Genomic DNA, 26,461 nt, shown 5'->3' with positions numbered 1-26,461 from the left:
CCTTATTAATAAACCATTCCCAAGTAAGTACAGCTGTTTTATTATTTTGCCTATCCCCTGTACATATTGAAGGCGCTTGCTTGTCTGGCACTGTGCTTGGAATTCCGCAACGACACAGCAGCTATCCGCGATTGTGACCTATTGCTGAAATGCCGTTGGCTTCAAATCCCGTGTTGAAGAAAGAAAAAAGAGGACCTGGCTTGCCCAGGCCTTGACGAGTTATCTCGGAATTCGGAGCTGGCACGTGTAGTGTGGGGCGTGCCAAGGGGCTGTTACGGCGGCGGCGCAGCGGCAGCTTGCGTCGTACAGTATAAAAGCGCGGCGGCCGCCTGGACAGCCGGAACTCACGACATGGCCGCCAGGGGAACCGCCACCATCCTGATCACAGCGTGCGCCCTGGTCGGCCTCGCCTGGGCCACCATCAACCCAGAGCCGCACGTCGTTGGTGAGTAACAGCAATCCGTTATCTCGCGATGAATGCCTTCCTTATTCTCTGACGGGCTACCCGAACGCGCCTTGTGGACAGGTTACACAGTATTCTCCAGCGCCTTACGTGTTCGATTTACAGGGACACCTTTCAATCTACGCTGTACTCTGTAAATCACTATGTAGTGGTGTAAAAGGGTGTTTTTTTCCATCCTTCTTAACGGAACGAAATGGAGTTCCTGCCGGAAAGGTCACAGTACGTAGTTGGGTTGGCGTTGGGTTGTTTGGGGGAGGAGACCAAACAGCGAGGTGATCGGTCTCATCGGATTAGGGAAGGATTGGGAAAGAAGTCGGCCGTGCCCTTTCAAAGGAACCATCCCGGCATTTGCCCGGAGCGATCTAGGGACATCATGGAAAATCTAAACCAGGATGGCCTCACGTGGGATTCAACCGTCGTCCTCCCGAATGTGAGTCCGGTGTGCTAACCACTGCGCCACCTCGCTCGATCACAGTACGTAATTAATACGGCAATTCACCCAGCGAAATCGAAGTTACGTCTAGAGGAAGAGGAGCAGTTTAGTGTTTAACGTCCCGTCGACAACGAGGTCACTAAAGATGGAGCACAAACTCGGATTAGGCAAGGACGAGGAAGGAAATCGCCAATGTCCTTTCAAAGGAATGAACCCATCATTTGCCTGAAGCGATTTAGGGAAGTCACAAAAATCTGAATTACACTCCTGGAAATGGAAAAAAGAACACATTGACACCGGTGTGTCAGACCCACCATACTTGCTCCGGACACTGCGAGAGGGCTGTACAAGCAATGATCACACGCACGGCACAGCGGACACACCAGGAACCGCGGTGTTGGCCGTCGAATGGCGCTAGCTGCGCAGCATTTGTGCACCGCCGCCGTCAGTGTCAGCCAGTTTGCCGTGGCATACGGAGCTCCATCGCAGTCTTTAACACTGGTAGCATGCCGCGACAGCGTGGACGTGAACCGTATGTGCTGTTGACGGACTTTGAGCGAGGGCGTATAGTGGGCATGCGGGAGGCCGGGTGGACGTACCGCCGAATTGCTCAACACGTGGGGCGTGAGGTCTCCACAGTACATCGATGTTGTCGCCAGTGGTCGGCGGAAGGTGCACGTGCCCGTCGACCTGGGGCCGGACCGCAGCGACGCACGGATGCACGCCAAGACCGTAGGATCCTACGCAGTGCCGTAGGGGACCGCACCGCCACTTCCCAGCAAATTAGGGACACTGTTGCTCCTGGGGTATCGGCGAGGACCATTCGCAACCGTCTCCATGAAGCTGGGCTACGGTCCCGCACACCGTTAGGCCGTCTTCCGCTCACGCCCCAACATCGTGCAGCCCGTCTCCAGTGGTGTCGCGACAGGCGTGAATGGAGGGACGAATGGAGACGTGTCGTCTTCAGCGATGAGAGTCGCTTCTGCCTTGGTGCCAATGATGGTCGTATGCGTGTTTGGCGCCGTGCAGGTGAGCGCCACAATCAGGACTGCATACGACCGAGGCACACAGGGCCAACACCCGGCATCATGGTGTGGGGAGCGATCTCCTACACTGGCTGTACACCACTGGTGATCGTCGAGGGGACACTGAATAGTGCACGGTACATCCAAACCGTCATAGAACCCATCGTTCTACCATTCCTAGACCGGCAAGGGAACTTGCTGTTCCAACAGGACAATTCACGTCCGCATGTATCCCGTGCCACCCAACGTGCTCTAGAAGGTGTAAGTCAACTACCCTGGCCAGCAAGATCTCCGGATCTGTCCCCCATTGAGCATGTTTGGGACTGGATGAAGCGTCGTCTCACGCGGTCTGCACGTCCAGCACGAACGCTGGTCCAACTGAGGCGCCAGGTGGAAATGGCATGGCAAGCCGTTCCACAGGACTACATCCAGCATCTCTACGATCGTCTCCATGGGAGAATAGCAGCCTGCATTGCTGCGAAAGGTGGATATACACTGTACTAGTGCCGACATTGTGCATGCTCTGTTGCCTGTGTCTATGTGCCTGTGGTTCTGTCAGTGTGATCATGTGATGTATCTGACCCCAGGAATGTGTCAATAAAGTTTCCCCTTCCTGGGACAATGAATTCACGGTGTTCTTATTTCAATTTCCAGGAGTGTATATGGGCCTGACGCGGGTTTGAACCGTCGTCCTCCAGAACGCGAGTTCAGCATGCCAACCACTGACCCAACCACGTTTGGTTATGTGTCCTATCGCGCAATCATTACCTGCCCTCTGGTTCTTAATTTATTTAAACGATTTAGAACACAATCTTAGTATCTCTTTTACATAGGCTTATAATATTGTTTTAGAATCCATCCATCTACATATACAATTGAATGACTACTCTGCAATTCACTCCTGAGTGCCTGGAAGAGGGTTCATCGAAGCACCTTCAGACAGTTTCCCTACGGTTCCATTCTCGAATAGCGCGTGGGGAAAATTAACCTCTGTACGAACTCTAATTTCTCTCATTCCTCCCTATGTAGGGTAGCGCCAGTAATATATTTCCAAAATCAGAGGTCAAAGCAGTTGACTGAAATTTCGTAAATAGATTTCGCCGCAACTAAAAACGACTTTGTTTTGTTCATTGCCATCGAAACTCGCTTATCATACCCCTGGCACTCTCTCCCTTCTTTTGCGATGGTAAAACACGGGTTGCAGTTCTTTGAACTTTTTCGCTGTCTCCGTCTCGTAAGGATCGCATACAGCACAGCCATACTCTAGCAGAGGACAAAAAAGCGTAGTGTAGGCAGTCTCTTTAGTACATCTGATGATTCTCCTAAGTGTTCTGCCAGTACAAAGTAGTCTTTAGTTTGCCTTCCCCACAATATGATCTACGTCATCGTTGTGACTTAAGATGTTCGCAGTAGCAATTCTTAGGTTTTAACTCGAATTGAACGACTTTAAATTTGTGTGATTTATCGTGTAATCCAAATTTAACAGACTTATATTTTACTCATATGGATGTCTTCAGATTTTTCCGTACTAAGAGACAATTACCGCTTTTCGCACCATTCCAATATCCCGTCTAAGTCATTCTCCAATTGGTCTCGATCTTCTGATGGCTTTACTGGACGGTAAATGAGAGTACATCTCCACCCAATCTAAGACGGCTGCTCAGATTATCTCCTAAATCGTTTTTGTAGTTCGGGAACGGACGAAAACACTTCCATGGTGAACGCCGGGGAATTCAGGGCATTTTAGTATACTTTCCTGGTCCAACCTGGGACATATTTTTGAAATTACTCAAAAATTTTGAAAGATTTCTGGAATATTAATTATCCAGATGTAGTTATCATTGGACAAGGCTATTTTGAAAATGAAATTCACAACAAGAAAGTCTGAATTATTTGTAACATCAAGAATATGTTTAGCAGAGGGTGTTGGAAGTCTAACCTTTCTGCAATCCAAATGTTCCAGACAGTTGTTATTCGTAGTGTAACAAACTTCAAGCTTTTTTATTCAAAGACTGCAAAAGGTACAGAGTCAAAATTTAAGCACTTTTACAGCACAGTTCATCTAAATTTAAAGCTTATCTTGAAATCACTCCTTAAGTCTGAAGTACCTTACAATAACCAGAGCAAGTAGTACTTCACTTTTATTTGACGTATCCATTGTTACTGCTACACACTTAATGTCGTACAAAGAACGCAACACATTATCAAATATAAATGGCGAAATAAAGTTAACTATAACGGTCTCGGTTGTGCTTATAGCACATGGAAATTTTGGGTGGTATAAATTTTTAGCCAGTCTAGATGCGCAGTCTGAATTTTTGAAGCTGAGTTCGTGTCTGGCAGTGTGGCATAAAGATATTGCCTCTTTAACAGCACACTCCAGATCACTGTTATCCCCATCTTTTTCCTTTAAACAGCCTCTTATATTTGATGAAGCAGTCGCATTAATAGCACTAATAGGTTAAACTGTTTTCACATGGTCTTTAATATCAGCCTTTTCTTTACGTACAACAGAACATTCTCCATCAAATAGTGTGTGATAAAAAAGTTCCTTGTTACTGCCATTACCTACGTTCATTATTTTGTTTCCTGTTGCAGCTTAACGTTAAACACGCACTTTATTTTGCCCATTGCCAAATGATGAGACAAGAAACGAATATAGATAAAATGATAAAAAACGTCTAGAGGAGTTACTTTCCACACGAAAGCAACAAAAGCACATTGCACATGTTGTGCTGCCAAACGACCGATTGTGGGAGAACCAATAGCCTTGCCACCCAATCGACGTCGGCCACTGTAAGGTCGGCTGAGAGACGGGCAGACGTAAGAGAATGTTTGGAAACATGATGTCGATCATGTCGCTCGAATGTTAAGAAATGCACTCGCCAGTCATAAAATTCTCAAGGCCCAAACGTTCTTGCAACTTCGGGTATTGCCCCGGTCAGCACTAGAAAACAATGACTGTTCTAACAATCTCGGACGTATGATAACTATAGCTCTTACATTATTTGCAGATTACATTGTCGTTTACATAATCTGAAAAGTAATGGAACTTAAATAACAAAAGATTTGATCTCGTCCACATGAATGCTAAAAAATTCCGTTAAACTTCAATTACACACCAGTAGCACAAATTTAAGTGTGAATGACTAAAATAAACACGTAGGAATTACAATTATGAGAAACCAACGCATAGAAAAGTTTTTGGAGAAGGCGAATCAAACACTTTGCTTTATTGGTAGAGCAGAAAGAAGGTGCAACAAATCTCCTACAGACTGCCTACACTACGCTTCTCCGTCCCTTTTCTGGAGTATTGCTCCTCTGTGTGTGATCCTTGCCACATAGGTTCAACGGAGGACATAACAAAGGTCAAAAAAGCACCTGATTTTGTATCATCGCGCAATAGGAGAGAGATTCTTAAGAACATGGTATGCAACCTGGGCTGGCAATCATCAAAGCAATGTCGTTTTCCGTTGCTGCGATGTCTTTCAAGAAATTCCTCTGAATGCGAAAATATTGTATTGATTGACACCCACATAGAGAGGAACGAACGTCGTGAAAAAAAAGAAGAGAAATCAGAGCTCGCACAGAAAGACTTGTGTTCATTCTTGCTACATGCTACTTGAGAGTGGAACCATGAGCAAACAGTCTTGAAGTTGGTCCATCAACCTTCCGCCGTACACTTGATCGCGAATAATCATATATAGAGAAGGAAAGTTAATTTCAGGAGTAACCCAATAGAGTGTGAAAGGGTCTTTACAATACATAATATTATCTACTCTGTAATGTTGGAAGGTGCGTGACATTGTTCCCAGATTGTGAACTCGGCTGTAGGAAGCTTTCGATGCCAGCAAAGAGAAGCATACAGAACATCGATAATTTAGTATACGGACTGGCGTCTGATCCTGAGCATAAATAAATATAACGTACTAGAAGACCAGTATCAGTTGCAAAGCGATTTAGAAAAGATTGCTGTATGGTGTGGCAGGTGGCAGTTGACGCTAAATACCGAAAAGTGTGAGGTGATTCACATGAGTTCCAAAAGAAATCCGTTGGAATTCGATTACTCGAGAACTAGTACAATTCTCAAGGCTGTCAATTCAACTAAGTACCTGGGTGTTAAAATTACGAACAACTTCAGTTGGAAAGACCACATAGATAATATTGTGGGGAAGGCGAGCCAAAGGCTGCATTTCATTGGCAGGACACTTAGAAAATGCAACAAGTCCACTAGAGAGACAGCTTACACTACACTCGTTCGTCCTCTGTTAGAATATTGCTGCGTGGTGTGGGATCCTTACCAGGTTGGATTGACGGAGGACATCGAAAGGGTGCAAAAAAGGGCAGCTCGTTTTGTATTATCACGTAATAGGGGAGAGAGTGTGACAGATATGATACGCGAGTTGGGATGGAAGTCATTAAAGCAAAGACGTTTTTCGTCGCGGCGAGATCTATTTACGAAATTTCAGTTACCAACTTTCTCTTCCGAATGCGAAAATATTTTGTTGAGCCCAACATAGGTTGGACTGATGATTAAAATAAAATAAGAGAAATCAGAGCTCGAACAGATAGATTTAGGTGTTCGTTTTTCCCGCGCGCTGTTCGGGAGTGGAATGGTAGAGAGATAGTATGATTGTGGTTCGATGAACCCTGTGCCAAGCACTTAAATGTGAATTGCAGAGTAATCATGTAGATGTAGATGTAGATTCCCCTGGTAACTGGACGCGGCGGACCATCTAGAACCTGAGTGAGCGTACATAAAGGGCCGCGTAAGCTATGGAATATTTTTGTTCTACGTAGTTATCCTCCTGCCCGTTACAGAAAAATAAACGGTATTTGTAGCAAAATAGAAATGGTCAATGATTAATTCAAGTTTTATCTGAAACTTGGTGATGTGTGACGTGAAAGAGAGGAATTTTGAAGTAAAAATAAAACACACCACATATTTATCAAATAGTACTAAAAATTTAAAGTTACATATACGCAAAACAAAAATTTATCGAAAATCGCTTCAAAATTTAGTCGACTTTATGCAAAACATGTTTCTGTTATTTATAAACAACTTTCACCCTTATCACTAACTAGCTTAGCGCCCGCTGATTCGCTTCTTTAATCGAATTTTTATGTTGTTTAGATGTTGCAAAACTTTCTAAGGTTTTCACGCTCAGTATGGTCATAGAAGTATGTTCTTTGCTGAATGTACTTCTTACCAAAAGGTAATTTCGGTAACTGAAATCCAAAGTTTTGTGCATTTAAGAACGTGGCTTGTGTTAAACGGCAATAATATTGCATCAGCCCAGTAGAGTACAGAACAGTTCACTCCGTGCGAACGCACACAGAAATCTATCATCTTTGGCTGGTAAAAAGATAGCAATGAAATAGGTTGAGTATTCACACTAATTTGGCATGAAGAGTAGGCAAATGCATCCCTTCGTGCGATTCTCCTATAACACTGCCCAACAAATTTTTGATTTTTGTCTGCCTTCTCGATAAAATTACGGATTTTTCACTTGTAATGGTTATGGTGAATCAGTATTTGAAAATAATAAATTAGTGCCGCATGTACTTTCCAGAAGTAGATATTTTATTATTTATGAAAAATCCATAATCTTGAAACACTGGAAAGGCAAATATTTCATTCCAGGATAAGTTCAGTAGGACATTTTTGGTCGTTATCTTTTGCATTCGTATTATGCAGTGTCTCTCACTAAAGACGAACAATATTCTGCCAGCACGCTGCAGTTCCTCCGCCACAAAAACCGCTTTTCCGTTACTACTTCATTTCCCGGTGAAAATGTTCCCCGTGTTCATCACTTGTATCCGCCACGTTCTGAAGGAAAACGTCAAGTTGGCAATCAAAGAAAAGTAACTTTGGTGATATATGACACTTAATGCGTTGGTAGCATAGCGTTATTTAGGACCTCTTTATAGTCATCAGATTTGCGATTTCCAAGAAAGTGGGTAGACACTGACTTGAAGACACTCCATGCATCTTTTACATTGTCACTTAACGAGTTGGTGAAATCTGTATCTAGCATAAGGTGTCGTATTTGGGGGCCTGTATCTAGCATAAGGTGTCGTATTTGGGGACCAATAAATACTCTCGCTTTAATCTTTGCACCGCTGATATTGTGATCAGCTGTGCAAAAGCTTCCCCTTTTCTGTCCAGCGCTTTTACAGACATCCTCATTAACCACATTTTAATATGCATGTGTGGGAGATACACATCTTCAGGGTTTAATAACGCCTCCTCATTTTTCCTGGAGGGAAGCCGTTTCGCTTATGTCAGTATTTACGTACATAATGTTATTGCTTGGCGTGAACGTCACACTCGCACAGAAAGCAGTAGTTATCGTGTATCCTGGTTGCGTACCAGTTAGTAGTCCAATTACTTTCAGATCTGCACAGAATTTCCAGTTATGCGTATGATAGTCTAAGTGAGTGAGCAAATTGCCCATAGCTTCATAAGACTCTTCCTTGATAACCAAGTATCTGACTGGAACTGACCGATATTAGTTACCATTCTGAAGGACTGCCTATAAACCTAATTCCGAGGAATCAATAACGAGTTTTCATTCCACAGTGTTGGGAACACGAAGCAGTAATCCAAACAAACCACTGATGTCACTACAGCATATAGACTAGGAAGACAAAAAGCTTCCTGTCTCACTGTGGCGCTCCTACATAAAGTTGCTTCATCATCCTGCACGGGCAAACTCCACCTTTGCAGTCGCGTAGCCAAAAACTTAGATTGTGCCTGTGACAAATTCAAGTTCTTATGACAGAGGTCGTAGAATTCGCCCCGCATAATGCGATGAGGTGATGCAGATTGTGGTGGCAAATACTCCGGATTCGGACTAACGTGCTGTACTGGTTGTTATTGCTGTTTCGTTCCCGCTGCTATTGTATAGCACCTCTATACGTTGTACAGCAATGGGCCAATCACATGGTCGCTTAGGAAGTGGAGATGCATCATCGGGAAGTGGCCGTATGGCTGAGGGCGGATGTGAATATTGAGTAGCACGTTTTAATTTTGCAGAATACCCTTTCAGTTTGGTCAGGCAAATATTTTTCTTGTCGATGTGCTAATAAGAAACATTACGGTAAATCAAGAATAAAAACTTAATACTACTGCAATTGGTTGGATGTATTTTAAACTGTGCTGACAATAGAAAGATCGTTATGTGATTTAGTTATTTCGTTCTATGCCAAGTAGAATTGGATTTCAGTAATAAATGTGCTTGGAACGCCTTCTCTTGTAGCGGACAAGGACTTCCTTCTGAGGCAGAAGAAACTGCTGGAAGTTTTTTGGCATGTCGGACAACCCACTGTAGATCCCGAGCAGAAGGTTATTTCGGAAACGTTTAATCTTGAGGAGAATGTCAACAACTTCAAGGTAAATCACACTTTAATCAAAGGCTTGTGGCTGTGGGTTTAGAACTCTCAGTTGGAATTGTTTTAATCTTCACTAAGACAAATTACCAGCCATTGTTTCTCTCTCGTTTGCAGGATCCAGAGCTCGTCAAGAAGTTCGTGAATTACTACACTCACGGCTACTTCAAGCAGCGTGGAGAACAGTTTTCCATCTACAACAAGCTGGACCAGATCCAGGCCAAGGCTCTTGTCGACCTTTTGTACCAGGCGAATGACTTCGAGACCTTCTACAAGGTGAGTAAGATACAGTGTCATCACATAATGGTGTTAAAAGGAAGACATCCAAAACCAGTTACGACAATTTAAGTTCACTGGACCAGTAAAAAGGCTGATTAGTGTAACAGAAACACTTCCGCTGAAAAATACGTAAAGGACAGGTAGAAAAATACGTAAAGGACTGGTAAGACAGCAGCTTCAGAATCTTTTTTGTATCTAATCAACTGCTTACTAAAAGTGGAACCGAAAAAATGAAATGCATGGTATTATACACCATAGATTCGTGGTAACGATTATAATATTGTTATACGAGAACTATGCATTATGTTAGACTTTAAGATGCATTTCCCATCATCATGATTTGGTAGAAAGAGCTGTGAAACATTAGAAATGCTCTCCATCTGAAGTTATGTAAACAAATTCTGACATGTGTGAATCAGACACTAGTTCCGTGAAATGAATGAATCAGGGGGTCTTGATACACGCAAATATAAGAACCATAAATACCAGCAAATAACTCAGTAGTTTCGTAATAGAAAGGTAGTGAGAGACTTTCACAGTGTAAGTATTTCATGATTGTAATGAATCGAGAGACAACACTAAATGGACACGTAGGCAATCTATACATATCGCAAACGACACAACCCTGTGCATTATCGTACATTACCGGTTTTATAACGTACAGGTTCTGTCGTTTGCGATTTTTACGATACAAGTCGACAAAGCATCTGGCAGCATGTTGCAATATCTTACAGTGGGTTGGTTCATTGTATGTTCTTTCGGAGTATTTAAAAGAATGCACAAAGGGGAACATAGATAAGTAGATTTAGGGATTGAAATTCGAAAAACACTGAGACTCGTATACTTTATTTTTAATGAGGAAGCCAAATTCTAATTTTCTTGGGTTTCATTTTACAACTGCTCTCATAATGAAATTTTCTCATAAAAAAATTCATCCCCTTTTCAATACTTGGTGGTTGAATGCCCAGAAATATTGAAACATGTATTTCTTTATTACGAACTGAGAAGTGAAATAAAAGATTAATACATGTAGTTTTAAAATACCGTTAGTAATACTTTAATAATGATTTTTTTCGAAATAAACCATCATCCACCATTTTACCCTACCTAGTGAGGGAATTTTCAAAAATACTGAAGTATGAATTTTTACATTTCTGACCGAGGAGGTAAAGAATATTTTGGACATTGCCTTAACAGCGAGATATTTTCAAACACCTTTCATCCATTATTTTATCCGTTTATCGTTGGAATTTCGAAAAATCTTCACTTTCTGGTATTATTATTACTTTATCATCATACGACATCCAACTTCCACAAACTATCGGAGGGTAGACGTCGCTATTGGTAAAGTAATATCGCTACGAAACATTCTGCACGACTTATGGAGCAGTGTTTTGACGGCTTGTGAATACAGACCTACTTACCTGCGCCATTCTAGTCTAGGATAACGGCTTGTCCGGTTCCAGACGTCCGTGTGGGCCAGGGACCACCTGAATGAGGGCCTGTTCGTGTATGCTCTCAACGTGGCCAAGCTGCACCGCGAGGACCTCTTCGACGTGGTGCTGCCCCCCTTCTACGAGCTGTACCCGCACCTGTACGTCAGCCCTGAGGTCATCAAGGAGGCGTGGGAAGCCGCCCTGCAAGGTACCATCAACAATTTGGAGCCGTTAATTACTTTGTATGCCAACACCTCGTACGGTACGAGCATTTATGGTCATATTAGTCACGCTTCTATTCAGAGATATGCCGCTTACAAATTTCGGCATTCCCATCATCATTAGCATTTATTATTTTTAATACCCACTGTCGTAATTGTGAGTAAAGAAAAATAATTATTAATTTTAAGACTTAGACACTCTCCTAGTCAATTTAAATTTCATGGTTCTGGCTGATACAAATACACAAAAAGTTAACCTCGTGCTGCTGTGACGGAAGAGTCTGTAATTTCCTCTTCGCTGTAATCATGTAACTACAGCAAAGGACTTGGAAGAGCAGTTGAACGGAATGGACAGTGTCTTGAAAGGAGGATATAAGATGAACATCAACAAAAGCAAAACGAGGATAATGGAATGTGGTCAAATTAAGTCGGGTGATGCTGAGGGAATTAGATTAGGAAATGAGACACTTAAAGTAGTAAAGGAGTTTTGCTATTTGCGGAGCAAAATAACTGATCATGGTCGAAGTAGAGAGGATATAAAATGTAGACTGGCAATGGCAAGAAAAGCGTTTCTGAAGAAGAGAAATTTGTTAACATCGAGTATAGATTTAAGTGTCAGGAAGTCGTTTCTGAAAGTATTTGTATGGAGTGTAGCCATGTATGGAAGTGAAACATGGACGACAAATAGTTTGGACAAGAAGAGAATAGAAGCTTTCGAAATGTGGTGCTACAGAAGAATGCTGAAGATTAGATGGGTAGATCACATAACTAATGAGGAGGTATTGAATAGGGTTGGGGAGGAGTTTGTGGCACAACTTGACAAGAAGAAGGGACCGGTTGGAAGGACATGTTCTGAGGCATCAACGGATCACAAATTTAGCATTGGAGGGCAGCGTGGAGAGTAAAAATCGTAGAGGGCGACCAAGAGATGAATACACTAAACAGATTCAGAAGGATGTAGGTTGTAGTAGGTACTGGGAGATGAAGAAGCTTGCACAGGATAGAGTAGCATGGAGAGCTGCATCAAACCAGTCTCAGGACTGAAGACCACAACAACAACAAACTCCTTACTGTCACTAGGAAGCCTTCTAAGAGGTCCACAACTATTTTCCTCTTCCTTATTGTGTCTGTAATGAACACAAGACGTAAGCATCTGCCCCGAAGCTATACTAATCGCACACGGTACATACCATGAGCAACTATGAACTCAATGCACTCACTTGCAGTAATTACAGATGCACTTTCCCCCTGTTTAGCAACGCCGTCCAGAACTCCAGGCTCATACCACACAATAATAATTTCCATTACCTGTACAACAAACACTGTGCATAGGTTAATAGGCTGTTTACTGATAAATAAAATTACAAGGAATCACTTAGTTGCTGTACAATTACTTAAGATATTTCAAATGCTTCCATGCAGTTGCATAATTGCTGCCATATTTGAAAGACCTGACGTAACAAGGCAGTATTTATTACTATAGATTTCCAGCAGTTGAGTATATAGTAGTGGGACCTGCACCAGTCTCTTGTAATCTAAGATTTACTTCTGTTAGTTTGTCGAATGACAAATATGAAGAAAATAATTTAACTGCAACGAAAGCGTATTATCATTTACGTTCCGTATTAATCTACTGACACAAATAGTTACAGACCGAATTGTTCACCGAATGGATGACCACGAACTGCTTTTTTGCTCTATCGTTATTTTACTATTATATCTGACATTTCATACCAACGTGGACAAGGTGGACTGTTTCAGAAATCTTATCAACATTATTGCTATCAACGATAATTGCCAGTCTTTTTATTTCTACCCAGAAACAGCTTAATTCTTGATGTGTAGGATACTGAAAGACTTACAGCTCTAACATACATCTCAGCTCTCTACTATTTGCGGAGACGATTACCTTCTTCAGTATTGTTTAGTTGTTAGTGAAATGACTGTGGGCTCTATAAGAGGCATTTGTAAGTCAGTTTCATGATTCAGATTATTTTAAAACCACCGATGGTGCAGATCTCTCCGTTGTAACTACCGTAAGGATCTGATTTGTCATTTATGGTCAACCGTCGGAAAACTCATTCGGCAAGATATGCTGAGAAATACCTGTTTCTACCTTTCATAGCTGACCGTATCTTCATCTTGATGCAGTCGAAGTTTCACCATACTGGTGCCATTAGACGATTCTGGGTCGAAGTAGGTTTTGTGTTGTGCTGTGAATTTGTTAAGCAGGCAGCAGCCACAAGAATCACATTATTTACACTAATGCTATTGTATCAGCCAACATAATAATAAACACTCTTGTAATTAATACTCAAATTTACTAAAAATAAATAAAAAAGCACTAATCGCATGCTATATAATGACGTTGACTTCACTGCTGTTCCAAGATTCTTCCACTTATAATCAAGGCAGCACTAGCTACCGTTCCTTGTTTCTTCGGCATTCAACTTCGACATGAAAAAACTTTAGGGAAGTGTTACTGCAAACTTTTTGTAGGGTATCGCAAACTGTCTTTCAATAAAATGAACATTTACGTTGTATTACACGTCAAAGAGACCATTGGAGATGGAACACAAGATGAAATTTGAAAAAGGCGGTGGTAAGAATTCCGCTTCTACTATAATTTGTTAACTGGTACGTCAGCTCATTCTGTGCTTTTCACTAGTAACTAGCTCACTATTGCAAGCGCGTGAATGCGACATTTCACAGATTTTATGTATAAGTCCTTACCATGCAGCACAAATGTTCGAAGTTGAAGTCTGTTCCACACTCAGACAGTGGTGTTTGTGAGCAATGCCTCCATCCTGAAGTTCTGTCATGGTCGTTAGTGACTTCGGTTAAGAATGTAGCTTCTGGCCATACGTGGAAATATATAGAAGATTTCTTCGAATGCAGTAGGTACGTGTATATTAGTTCAGTTAGGTACTTGCACAAGATTCGCGTACGGGAACTCGGAGCAGAATCGGATAGCTAGGTACAAGTTTGCGCTGTTTTCTAGAAGTGAGAAAGCTGCCATGAATCATAGACATATGCAGCTAAGTCTCTGAATCGAAGGGAAGGCGCAACAGCCATTTTGACTTGTGTTGGAGAGCGACTTGTAAGTAAATAAGTAAATGGTTGTACTTCACGTTTCCGGTTATGTTTTTATAATCCATGATGGAAAAGTACATTCGCAAAGCTAAGAATAATCCCAACTATCGAGTTGTCAATTCAGATGAGAAATGCAAAAACGTGTTCAATACGGAGCAAAAAGGTGAAATGGTAGCACACCTGCAATCAATTGGGATCAGAATTCTTAGTCCAATGATGAAACATCTCATTGTCAGATCATCAGCCTATCACCTAGCACAAGAAATGACAAAGGAACTTGTGTCGCTGAACAGGACTGTGTTGTAGGAGTTACTATTAGGCATCCTATGTCGCCTATTCGAAAGCCAAGAATTGGTGCACGATCCGTAGGATTTAGTAAAGTAACATAAACGGTAACTTGGTAATAAATATTAAAAATAACTGTACGTTTTTCAAAATGACATTTACATATAATCATCTTGTTAGCGATTACGTTAAAGTTCATTAAATATCTTTGTGTCTCACTTCTCAAGCGACTTCACAAAGAATTTCAACTTTTATGCAATAATTTCAGAAAAAGTGCCTTACCTCATTCTGCTCCATGGGTGCGTTAGAACGGGAAATATGCAAACGTTGCTTTGAAAAAAAAATAGAAAATAATACATAACATACAATTGTAACTGATTGTCGAGTAACCTTAAGAAATATTATCTTGTGCTTCTTTATTTTACAAACATTGTTAAACGTTAGGTATTGCGTTCCGCTCCGATTTCCGTAACATAAATAGTAACGAAACGTTTTTGGCTTTGGTATCAATAGTACAAAAGTTTTTGCTCACTACCTTATTTCTGTTAATGTCAAAGAAGATTCGTCGTTCTATGCCTGTTAAATATCTCAGAGAATTTCTGTTAAAACTGAAACGTCCCCTAAGAAAAATTGTACATGACTGTGCTTAACCTGACACACAATATTTTTAGCGCAACGCAATCTGACTTTCAGAAATCCCTACAAAAGAATGGCCCTGACTAACATTAACCTATGCATTTCACAAATCGCTTACCTCACAAAAATCTTGGTTACTCGAACTACTGCAATACAGCGAGCGCCACTACTGCCAGCTAAATAAAAGATTCAAACTACGGAAGGCACTAACTACTGATAGGCATAGTTAGCAAATGAAAGATTTTAATAGAGAACAAACAATGTATTTACCTTAATAGTCATTATATATATATATATATATATATATATATATATATATATATATATATAGCAGTTCATGACAAATTACAAAACTCCGCCATCTCTCTCCCCACATCCACCACTGCTGGCGGCTCATCTCCAACTGCGCAACGCTACGCGCTGTTCACATCCAGCTGCCGCTGCCCAACACTACAATGGCAGACAACAATGCAAGCTAGACACAGACTGCACACAGCACAGCCAGTGATTTTTATACAGAGGTGGCGTTACCAATAAAAAAACCTAAACAGCCTACTTACAAAACAGTTCGAACAACAAGTTAAGGGCGTTGAAACAGTCACATTTCACAGTGAAATATATGTTGCCTTAAGTGTCAAATTATTGATTTTGCAAAGACACGAAATGCAAAAAGTAGGTAGTAAGGTTACTGATACCCAAAGTGCTTAATTTCAGAGAAAAGGCTTCTATAACTGTCGAGGAAATACAATCTGCAGAATGAGATTTTCACTCTGCAGTGGAGTGTGCGCTGATATGAAATCTCCTGGCAGATTAAAACTGTATGCCGGCCCGAGACTCGAACTCAGGACCTTTACCTTTCGCGGGCAAGTGCTCTACCAAAGTTTGAAGGCAACAGACGAGGTACTGGCGGAATTCAAGCTGTGAGGACGGATCATGAGTCGTGCTTGGGTAGCACAGTTGATGGAGCACTTGCCCGTGAAAGGCAAAGGTCCCGAATTCGAGTCTCGGTCTGGCTCACATTTTTAATCTGTTAGGAAGTTTCAAATACGATCTGGTTCTCGAGAGCGAGGAGTGTGTTCGCATTGGAGGAGAGGAGGCCGTGAAGTGAATCTGTACAGTACAGTCCTAAAAACGAGACTGGTGCTATGAAACTGTTGTATTACCTTAAATGATGACCTAGGTGATGTTTTATATTTGGACGACGTCAAGTGTATCAAGATTTTGAAGTACCCAAAATGTTACGGACTGACTGAGTTTCGCTGAATATAATTTGAGTTTTCACCCAGTTGCGTGCCTGAAAAGGCAGTAACGTGAGCGTTGAGCAAGCTTAGGACATTTACTACAAAATTTTGCAACGTCGACTGATTTTTTCGGGATGCAGAACTTACAGTAATTAATTTTACAGAACTGATAAACTTCTGTGTCTGGTAAGGAACGTTCCACATGATAAGACAGAGTTACGATTACTACACTGCATGTATGTGACTAGGATCTAATTGTTCAATTAGCTTATATCGTGTGGATATAAGTGAAGTGCAGTTGCAGAGGTCCTGTGTGTGCTGTAATTACCGTTTGGCATCGCAACTTCGTAAATATCTTAGTGCGTTAATGGGGACCCGCTTTTCGGTGGAAAAAAAATTATATCCAATTTTGGCAACTAGGTGCAAAACTGGCACTGTACGGCATCTCTCGTCGACCTCTCTAGTGCTCTCATTGAACACCTGTGTACGCAGCAGTTGATGATAATGTGAAAGCCATGCCTCTCTCCCTTCTTTGACCTATTCCGTCCATGTCTTGTTAATAATCCATTACAAATGGAAACATTTCTATACTTCTGTCTTGCATTCACAGCACAATGTTTGCGCCTAGTGGCCAAAATTGGAACTAACTTTTTTTTCAGCTTAAATCAGTTCCACACTAAAGCATTAGAATATCTACCAAGTTTCGCTGCCATATAATTATAGTCCATACTGGATCTCTATGAATAGTTGCACTTTACTTATGACCACCCAGTACAAGCTAATTGTTCCCATCACTTTAATTGTAACAACGCAGTAGCTACAGAGACCACACATCGTTTAATGAGGAACTTCTCACAATCCATCTGGATGAAAAGATAGTTATGATGTCTTTAACAGTACCCAAAATATCTGAGATGAACAACTTAGCAGACTATTTCATTTGTTTGACACAATTGAAAACCGTCAGTACTATGACAATGTGGTTGCGAAGTGTAGCCAACCAACTCCACTGTGTTGATTCCAACAGGCAAGGCCTTCAACAAGGAGAACCCTTACGTGATCCGCGTCAACTACAGCGGGCAGCCATTCGCTCGCAACGCCGATGAGCTGGTCTCGTACTACACTGAGGACGTGGGCCTCAACGCCTACCTGGACTTCATGCACTACCGCTACCCCTTCTGGGCCAAGATGCCGGAGTATAACCAGGCCAACTACACACGCCGCGGAGACCAATTCTACTACGGCATCAAGGCCATCGTCGGCAGGTACAACCTGGAGAGACTGTCGAACCACCTCCCAGACGTAGAGCCCATCGACTACACGAAACCCATCAACGGAGTCGTCCCTCAGAGTCCCCTTGTGCAGTACGTGAGCACGCTGGAGAAGAGGCTTCGTGAAGCCATCGATGCAGGATATGTATTTGACGTAAGTCCAAAGACAGAACCCTTATTTGATATGTTAGACTGCACGTTGTAGCAGTGTGTAAAACATTTTCTCTCTTCAGAGCAACTTCACAAGATACTCACTGAATGACCCTCTCAGCATTGAGATCCTTGGAAGAATTGTGGAAGGCAATGCGGACTCCATCAACAAGGACTACTATGGCTCGTTCTACAGAAGCCTCCTGTCTCTCGCTGCCGGTCCAGGCGTAAGTACTGGTTTAACTCCTGACAGCATCCTGTGGAATGTCAAGCTCCGAGTCAGTACCTGTTTTCTTAAGGTGATTTTTTTTTTTTTTTTTTTTTTTTTTTTTTTGCAGAGCGTCACCCCAGCCTCTTCCTTCAGCAATCCTGCATTCTACAAAGTTGCTGCGCGAGTCGCATCAATCCTCGATCAGTTTAAGGACAGGCTGGGACCATACTCAAGGGACCAGGTAATAACAAAAGATCACATTAATTTATTTTCTCAGTTTATTGTCAATATGAGACAGGAGAAAGCTGTTTGTAATTATTTCACTGGGTTTTGACCCAAGGCCAGACTATTTCAGCAACCATATCCTAAAAAACCTATTTTTAAGTTGTATTGCTTTGCATAAAGAAGAAGTACAATACCCCATTTCTAAAGGAATACTTTGCACTTAATGTACTTGGGTCTGATGCTGTCAAAAGGTTCCTAATTTTTCTTATTAGTTACATATCTGTAGGCGATAAAAGATAGAGAAACGTAAAAACAGTAAGTCGGCAGTCAGCCAAAAAACTGTTAATCTCGTTTGCACAAACACATTTCCAACATTTGATTTTTATTCAAATTATTTTGCACTAGAATTAAAATAAGCTGGTGACTTCGTAATACATTAGTTCATGCCTTTGAATATTGTTCCCGATGCAAATGAATACTGAGGTGGAAAAGGATCAACACACTTCATATAGTTTCTGCAAACATGACCAACTCAACTGAACATTTAAAATGATGGTATTTGGTGATCTCTAAATTTCTAGTGAAACTAGAATATCTTTAGTGAAGAAAGATTTATAGCCGATTATACTGGTACTACATTTGTATGTAATGTTACAACTCTATGAACACATCGCACAGGAAGGTGTAGTAAAGAATTTCTTTGCTGGTGCTTAGCGGAAAATTGAGGCAGTAGTTTTGACTGAAATTTTGAGACACGAGAAGTGTGTTCCCTAAGAAATGTAAACCAGGCAATATAGTGGCATATCGATGTCTTAGGACTGTTTTCATTATATGCCATTATTTTAATGTGGCTGGAAATCTTTTTTCTCCTTCACATCGGCTGTCCGTAAGACCATAACATACGGGGAACATATTTTTTTAGGACTTGGATTCAATTTCAGTTATAGCATTATGATTTCAAAATAAATTTCTTATATTCCAGTATACATCTCATTTTATTCATAACGGTTCTACTATTTATAATGCTAATGTAAAAAGAGAAAAAGGAATATTCATACAGGGTGATTAAAAAGATTACGTCCCATAAGAGAATTAGGGTGAACCAGAACTTCTCGACAAATTTGAAAGGTGGTAGTACCGGTATAGATCACAAGAAGAAGAATGTGTTTAGTAAATACTGGCTCTGTAGTGCACACACTACTTTACGAGTTATGAGCAACATTTCTCATCTACTGAGCAGGTGATCATATTTCTTAAGGTATGAACTTAGAGCTGATGTTTACTGGACATTTTTTCATGTTTTTTGTCCATACTACCACCTCTGTAATGTTGCCAGTGAAGCTCTGGTTCACCCCATTTATCTTCTTGGACGCGACTTTTAATCACATGGTGATCCTCTTAGCCTATGCATCTTATTATGCTAAAAGTCAGTGTTTCAGTTTAAGTTAATTTGGTGCGTGGAACAGCACGTCTGAAGAACATCGAAAGTATGTGCGGTAAATGCCTCCAGAGAAGCAGATCTTGTAATTCGGTTCACGTGGTGCCTCCCTTCCCAGCTGCTGCTGCCTGGAGTGAAAGTCGAGAGCCTGACCGTCGACAAGCTGGTGACGTACTTCGACGACTACGATTTCGAGCTGAATAACGCTATTCCTGTCGAAAGCGTGGAGGAAGGCGCCAAGCTGAATGTAGTCGCCCGCACGCAGCGGCTGACACACAAGCCGTTCAACTACCACATCAAGGTCACCAGTGACAAGGACATCGACGTGTTCGTGCGCTTCTTCTTCGGCCCCCGCTACGACGTCTACGGCAAGGAGCTGACCCCCAACGAGAAGAGGCACAACATGCTCTACACTGACTCATTCATCTTCAAACGTAAGTCTACTAAATTTTCTTGTGTTTGTCTGATGTTCGACAGAAGCTGCAGTTATGGAAACAAAATCACTTAGCTAAATTACGAAGGTAAATAGTTACGTAATACACGCAGTGTGTCCTTGTATATGAGCAAGGCATAACAAATTACGTCGAATTTTAGTACATGTAATGATTGATTTATACCATTCGTAATTCTTCTTATACTGGTGTCGCTAACATTTAGGAACAAAAATTAAATTTTGCTACGAAAATAGAAACTTTAACATAAATAACTGCAAGCACATTCATCACGAAAGAAAATTTTTACAACAGAAAACATATCTACACGAATCTTCTAATAAATTTGATACAGTCAAGTAATTGAAACCGGCCTTCATATGACAATAATACTGCGTTTAATGGCTACTATGTTGTAATTAATTAGTGGACAGTTGTGTTTTTCAGTAGATGCTGCTCAGGCAGGGAAGCAGTTGTTAATGGGATCTTCTATGGGAGAAAACGTGTATCATTAGCTCGTTGTATTTCGTTTTAATCTGTTGACAGCTTCAGTTTGTTGAGCTATACATAAGGCAATATTAGTGCCCAATGCCATTTCCGTTATTCCGTAAAGGAACAGTACACATCTCTGATTTTAAGAACAGCGCGTTTATTGTTAAGTATTTGTGCCTAAAACTAGTATGTAAACAGTTGAACGGCAGTCGTATGAACATTACCCTGAGATTACGCCCAAAAAATTCATTCATGAGTTATGTAGCTTAAAACGGATTCAGTAGAATCTTAGGTCTTCTGTAGTGCATCAAGTACTTCTAGGGCTTCACAGGAATAACGCTTGGTTACATAGGTGTTAAACAATAAGTCTAACATTTATTGTAATTGTCTTATTAATCAGAAGCAATCTACTTTTGGTCTCAAAAAAGACACGAGTAAACTTCATTTTAGTGAGGTGTACCAAAGATTATTTTCTTTTTGTGAACGTCCATATTGTGCTTCCGTTTGTTTTGTGGATATTTATCTCTGCTATATTGTTTGTCTTGCTTTCTTCATATTATTTCATACCAGTAACTAAATTGAAAAGTTTTTCGTGTTCTTGATATCTCAGCGAATAGGCTAATAACATCCTTGCTCGAGTACTTTGTTTTCCTTCAAAGCTTTGACAGGTCGTATCGCCATGGAATAGTAGTGCATAGTTTGATGTAATTACTGATTATAAAGTTGGTACAGACACCTATGTGTAACTCAGTTGAAATAAATTTGTTGGTTTCTCTATGGCGCCATACATCAAGCATAAATTACGTACAGCGTTATTGAATATTCAGTCTGTTGTATAAAACTGTTCTACCAAGTAATTGTTATATAATGCTTTGTTGCGCAACAGATTAATTTTGTTACATTATCACAGCATGATTGGTAAAAGACTCTGCTAGATGCAGGTCTATTCTTGAACACATTGGTCCCCCTGTGAATGTGTGCCATTATGTGCCTTCGAGGCTTGAGATGAGAGTTCCGAAACTATGACATTAATGAGTTCTCTTTTATCTGTATCACTGCGGCGAATCATGATTCAGTGCGTAATTCCCATTAAGGTGACTTCACTGCAGACTTTCGCTATGGTAACCGTCAGAGGATGTATATGTTCAGTAAGAAGCCGATAATTGCATATGTTTCGAGCTACAAATTATTAATTACTAAGCCCTTTGATACGCTACAGCAACAGTTAATATCCAGAAGGCTATTCCTCATTGTACCATCTTTGTCAATCACTCTGGCGAAGATTGACATCGATTACGTTAAATAAGAAGCAGCCAGCTGTATTCGTTTCCGACTAATAAATTATTATGAATTACTTCGACATCGGCTGTTAATATACAGAGCTGTTACTCAATAAATTTTCTCAATAGTGCTCCTCGAAAAAAATTTAGCGTTCCCTCCAGGGATTCCCATTTCAGTTCTTGATGCACGTGCGTAACACTTGCGTGTTGTTCGAATCTGCCAGTAACAAATCTAGAAGCCTGCCTCTGAATTGCTTCGATATCCTTCTTAAATTCCACCGGGTACGGATCGCAAACACTACAGCAGTACTGAAGAATCGGTTGCATTAGCGTCTTACAAGCGGTCTCCATTACAGATGAACTACGTTTTCCTAGAATTCTGCGAAGTCCACCATTCACCATCCCTACCACAAACCTCACATGGTCGTTCCATTTCATATAGCTTTTCCACGTTACGCCCAAATATTTAAACGACTTGACTGTGTCACGCAGGACCGTACTAATGCTATATCCGAACATTACTGGTTAGTTTTTCCTACTCATCCGCATTAACGTATATTCTTCTACATTTTGAGGTAGTTGCCAATCATCGCATAAACTAGAAATTGTGTCTAAGCCACCTTGTATCCTCGTACAGCCGTGCGCCACAGCAGCAACAGCAAACAAACGCAATCTGCTGCCCACCCTGTCCGCCAGATCCTTTATATATACAGAGAATAACAATTGGGTTCTATAACTGAAGAAGTCTTCGAGAATCACTCACATATCTGTGAACCCATTCCATATGTTAGTACCTTCTTTAACGTCTGTCAATGAAGATCCCTCTCAAACGCTCTCCGGAAATATAGAAATATGGCACTGTATCTGTGGTTGCCTTTCATCCACGTTTCTCAGTGTATCATATGAGAAAGTGGCAAGATGCGATCCGCACGAGCGATACTTTCTAATACTACGCTGATTCATAGACAAAGGATTCTCGATCTGAAGGAAAGTTATTACGTTCGAACTAAGAATGTGTTCAAGGATCCTGCAGGAAACAGATATTAGTGATAGTGGTCTGTAATTTGGCCTGTCCGTTATTTTTTCCTTCTTGCGCCTTTTTCCTATGTCTTGGAACTACGCGCTTGGCGACAGGTTCGTGATAAATGCTAGCTGGGTAAGGGGCCAGTACCACCTGCCTGTCACCCTTTACCACGTGGACACCACGGAAGGATATAAAATAGCAAAACATGCGTTTCTCACGTGAAAGTCTGTCGCCTATTGTCACCAGGAAATTAAACAAGGTTCAAATGGTTCAAATGGCTCTGAGCACTATGCGACTTAACTTCTGAGGTCATCAGTCACCTAGAATTTAGAACCAATTAAACCTAACTAACCTAAGGGCATCACACACATCTATGCCCGAGGCAGGATTCGAACCTGCGACCGTAGCGGTTGCTCGGTTCCAGACTGTAGCGCCTAGAACAGCACGGCCACTCCGGCCGGCAATTAAACAAGGGGCACCGAATCCGGGGATAAATTGTGATGTGAATGTACATATTAAAACTAATCATACGTGTGTTAATGAAATTGTGCGCTGGCATCAGAGGTGTCTGAGGAGATGGTGACTGCTTGTGTCCAGGCAACAGAAGTGAGACTTCTCAGAATAATGAAGTGGTGCAGTTCATTAGACAAAATTAAGAGTGATAGCATTACGTATGAATTGAACAGTAAAAAAAATACGAAATAAAATCCACGAAAATAGAGCAAATGGAATGGACTAATTAACGGTATGAGTACTTTAAGACTGCTTCTCAAAATCATGAGAGACGAACTTAAGGGGAGAAAAGGTCAGGGAACTGCAATGGGCAAATGTCTCACGCCTGAAGTATAGAAGAGGAGGATACCATCTACAAGTAGATACAATTGACACAGAGTGTTTCTCATTAATGTTTGAAAACTGTGATACGTAATTTAATACAAGACACCTAGGGCTGCAAATGTCGGGAATTACCCCAAAAGGGGATGACACATGTCGCACACGTAACTCGCAGCACGTGGAGCGGTTGGTCTCGCCGATCCTGCTATCGCTGGTAGGGGAAAGTGGTACACATCGCTGCGCCATGGTGCCCTTTTTCCGTAAATGTAAACAGACTCATCGCAGTCTTGTTCTAAACCTACCGCGAGCACTACCGTATCACATCGGACAATGCAAGAACGAGAACAGAGTATCCTAGCGTAACGATGTGTAGCACTCTCTCCATTGGCGATGGTAGGATGCACAAGCCCAGCCGCTGCACATACGGCGAGATACGTCATCTGGTGACGTCTCATGTACCATATCGGGGGCAACGAGATATACGCGCCCCGCAACAAACATGTGACACTAGTAGGCTTCTCCGCCACACTTCGGGAACGTTCGGTTTCTTGCAGGACCTACCGGGAATCATTAGATAATCGAAAAGTTACCGTCTAAAATTCTTAATTTTTTTAGTGAGCTCTCGAGAACTATCATGCATTTAAATGCACAGCCAAGAATTATCAAAGTCGTCTGAAATAGTTACTCGTTTCCCGCCGGAGACGGCTGCTGGCACTCGTAATACCTACAGTGTCACGTGCTGTGACGTATGCGTGGGCCTCCTTCCATATAGCTCACCTGCTTTTGGGGTGTTTCCCGACATTTGCGGCCTCATGTGCCTGTGTTAAATTACTTGTCTCAGCACCATCTACATCTCTTCTGGTGCTTTTATATGGTAATGAGTATTACCCAGTACAGTGTTAACAACTCAAAATAATTTTCCGCCTTAAATCTTAAATTACAGGTCTCTTTCACATACGAGGCGTATTAGGAAAGTAAGGTCTGAGTACGAGCGAAATGGAACCCACTGTGAAACTCCGATTGTGCAAAGTTACATCGGAGGTGTTTGTTGGGTAGTGTCTGTAGTGTGCGTTGACGATCGCTTCAAGTCGCTATTTTCAGTTCAGAGCGCAAAGTGATCACGTAGAAATGCCTAGAATAACAGTGTTTCCCACCAAGTATGTGGACCAGGTGAGAGATTTCGCCTGAAGCTATGCAACCTACATAACATAAATGTCATGCGTTTCTTTCTTCAATACAGTTTTCAGCCGCATTCTGCAGGGGCAATGAAAACGCTTGTGCAGCGTTTTCGGTGGGAAGTGTTTGATCACCCGCAATACAGCCCTTAATTGGCTCCCTCCGTTGCTCATCTCTGCTCACATGAACCGCTCGCTACGAAGACGACATTTTGGCACTAACAACGAAAGGCAGACCTGCATAGAGAGTTGGCGCGAAGCACTGACGGCTGTTTTCTGTGACGAGGGCACTGGAAAGTTTGTACAGCGCCACGACAAATATCTAAGTCGGTGCGGCGACTATTTAGAGAGGTAGCTGGAAGGAGCGGCTAACTGTTTCGAATAGAAAATTTTTGATTTTCACAGTGCTTTCCATTTCACGACCGATCGAACCTTACTTTCCGAACAGCCCTCGTACATAAGAGAAATTCTGATGTAAATTCAATGTACGCTAGTAACCCATTCAGATTCCTTTACTGGTCCTAACTTATTTCGTTATTAAATGGCTGTATGTTTGTCTGTGGCTCGTTATGTCTGTTCATCCTTTCGTGTTTAATCACAACTGCTGATGATACATTTTCCAAAGTACTTGAAAATAAATTTAGGTTTCCATTCATTGTACTCTGTTTCAGTGAAAAAGGGCGAGAACGAGCTGGTGCGGAACTCGAGGCAGTTCAACTACTACGGCCAACTGTCTCTGACCTACAGCAAGCTGTACCAGCGCACTGCAGAGGCCATCACGTCAGGCTCTGAGGTGTACGTGGACGACTTCGTGAAGAAGTACGGCGACCCCGAGGGTCTGATCCTGCCCCGCGGAACACGCAGCGGCCTGCCCCTCAGCAGCTACGTCATCATCAAACCGTTCACGCACAAGACCATCAGCAGGATCAACCCCTACACGGACGACATCGGAGCCAAGATCTCCTTCTTCCCCTTCGACAGGCCCATCAACGAGCTCGAGTTCGACGTGCCCAACTCGTACTTTGGAGAAGCTGTGGTGGTGCACAGGAGCGGTGATGAGATCAACAGAGTATGAAGGAGCCCTTCTCCTAATACCTGCAGCATTTGATGAGAGACGGAGTGAGAGTTTCAATAAAGTTTGACTTTGCACAAAAGGAACATGAATTGTTATTTATTTTTGTTTTTCTCGTGGTAGAACAAAACCTATCTGCTGAGTACGATGCGATAGGTTATATTCCAGTTCTATATCCAAAAACTACAGGCACTTCATTGCGGACGGTCTCGACCGGACGAAGTCTTGCAGCACTGCAGAATATTTACGCCCGGGTCATTCTTGGACCAATCGACCCACTGTCTGCTTACGAGCTCCACAGTCACGGTCTGGAGTGCTACGGGACCGCCATGTACGCATCAGGGCGTCGTTTCT

The 26,461-nt window shown here is 41.9% G+C and overlaps 1 protein-coding gene across 1 annotated transcript; it reads left to right on the top strand.

Annotated features, from left to right (window-relative positions):
• Positions 1 to 295: 295 nt before the first annotated feature.
• LOC124777599 (allergen Cr-PI-like) lies at positions 296 to 26,193 on the top strand. Its single transcript, XM_047253061.1, has 9 exons — positions 296 to 445; positions 9,184 to 9,317; positions 9,431 to 9,589; positions 11,059 to 11,236; positions 17,532 to 17,929; positions 18,009 to 18,152; positions 18,264 to 18,377; positions 19,918 to 20,233; positions 25,707 to 26,193. The coding sequence occupies exons 1-9, from the start codon at positions 352 to 354 to the stop codon at positions 26,108 to 26,110; spliced, it is 1,941 nt and encodes a 646-aa protein (XP_047109017.1). The 5' UTR covers positions 296 to 351; the 3' UTR covers positions 26,111 to 26,193.
• Positions 26,194 to 26,461: the final 268 nt, after the last annotated feature.

The sequence above is a fragment of the Schistocerca piceifrons genome, chromosome 2 (genome assembly GCF_021461385.2).
Source record: "Schistocerca piceifrons isolate TAMUIC-IGC-003096 chromosome 2, iqSchPice1.1, whole genome shotgun sequence".
In the NCBI taxonomy this organism is placed as follows: domain Eukaryota; kingdom Metazoa; phylum Arthropoda; class Insecta; order Orthoptera; family Acrididae; genus Schistocerca; species Schistocerca piceifrons.
Note: the sequence above shows the minus strand (reverse complement) of the source record. Positions and strands in the feature narration are given on the sequence as shown.

Coding starts and splice junctions, on each gene's coding strand:
- LOC124777599 (XM_047253061.1), top strand. CDS start 352: ATGGCCGCCAGGGGAACCGCCACCATCCTGATCACAGCGTGCGCCCTG. Junction 9,590..11,058: donor ACTTCGAGACCTTCTACAAG/GTGAGTAAGATA, acceptor GTCCGGTTCCAG/ACGTCCGTGTGGGCCAGGGA. Junction 18,153..18,263: donor CTCTCGCTGCCGGTCCAGGC/GTAAGTACTGGT, acceptor TTTTTTTTGCAG/AGCGTCACCCCAGCCTCTTC.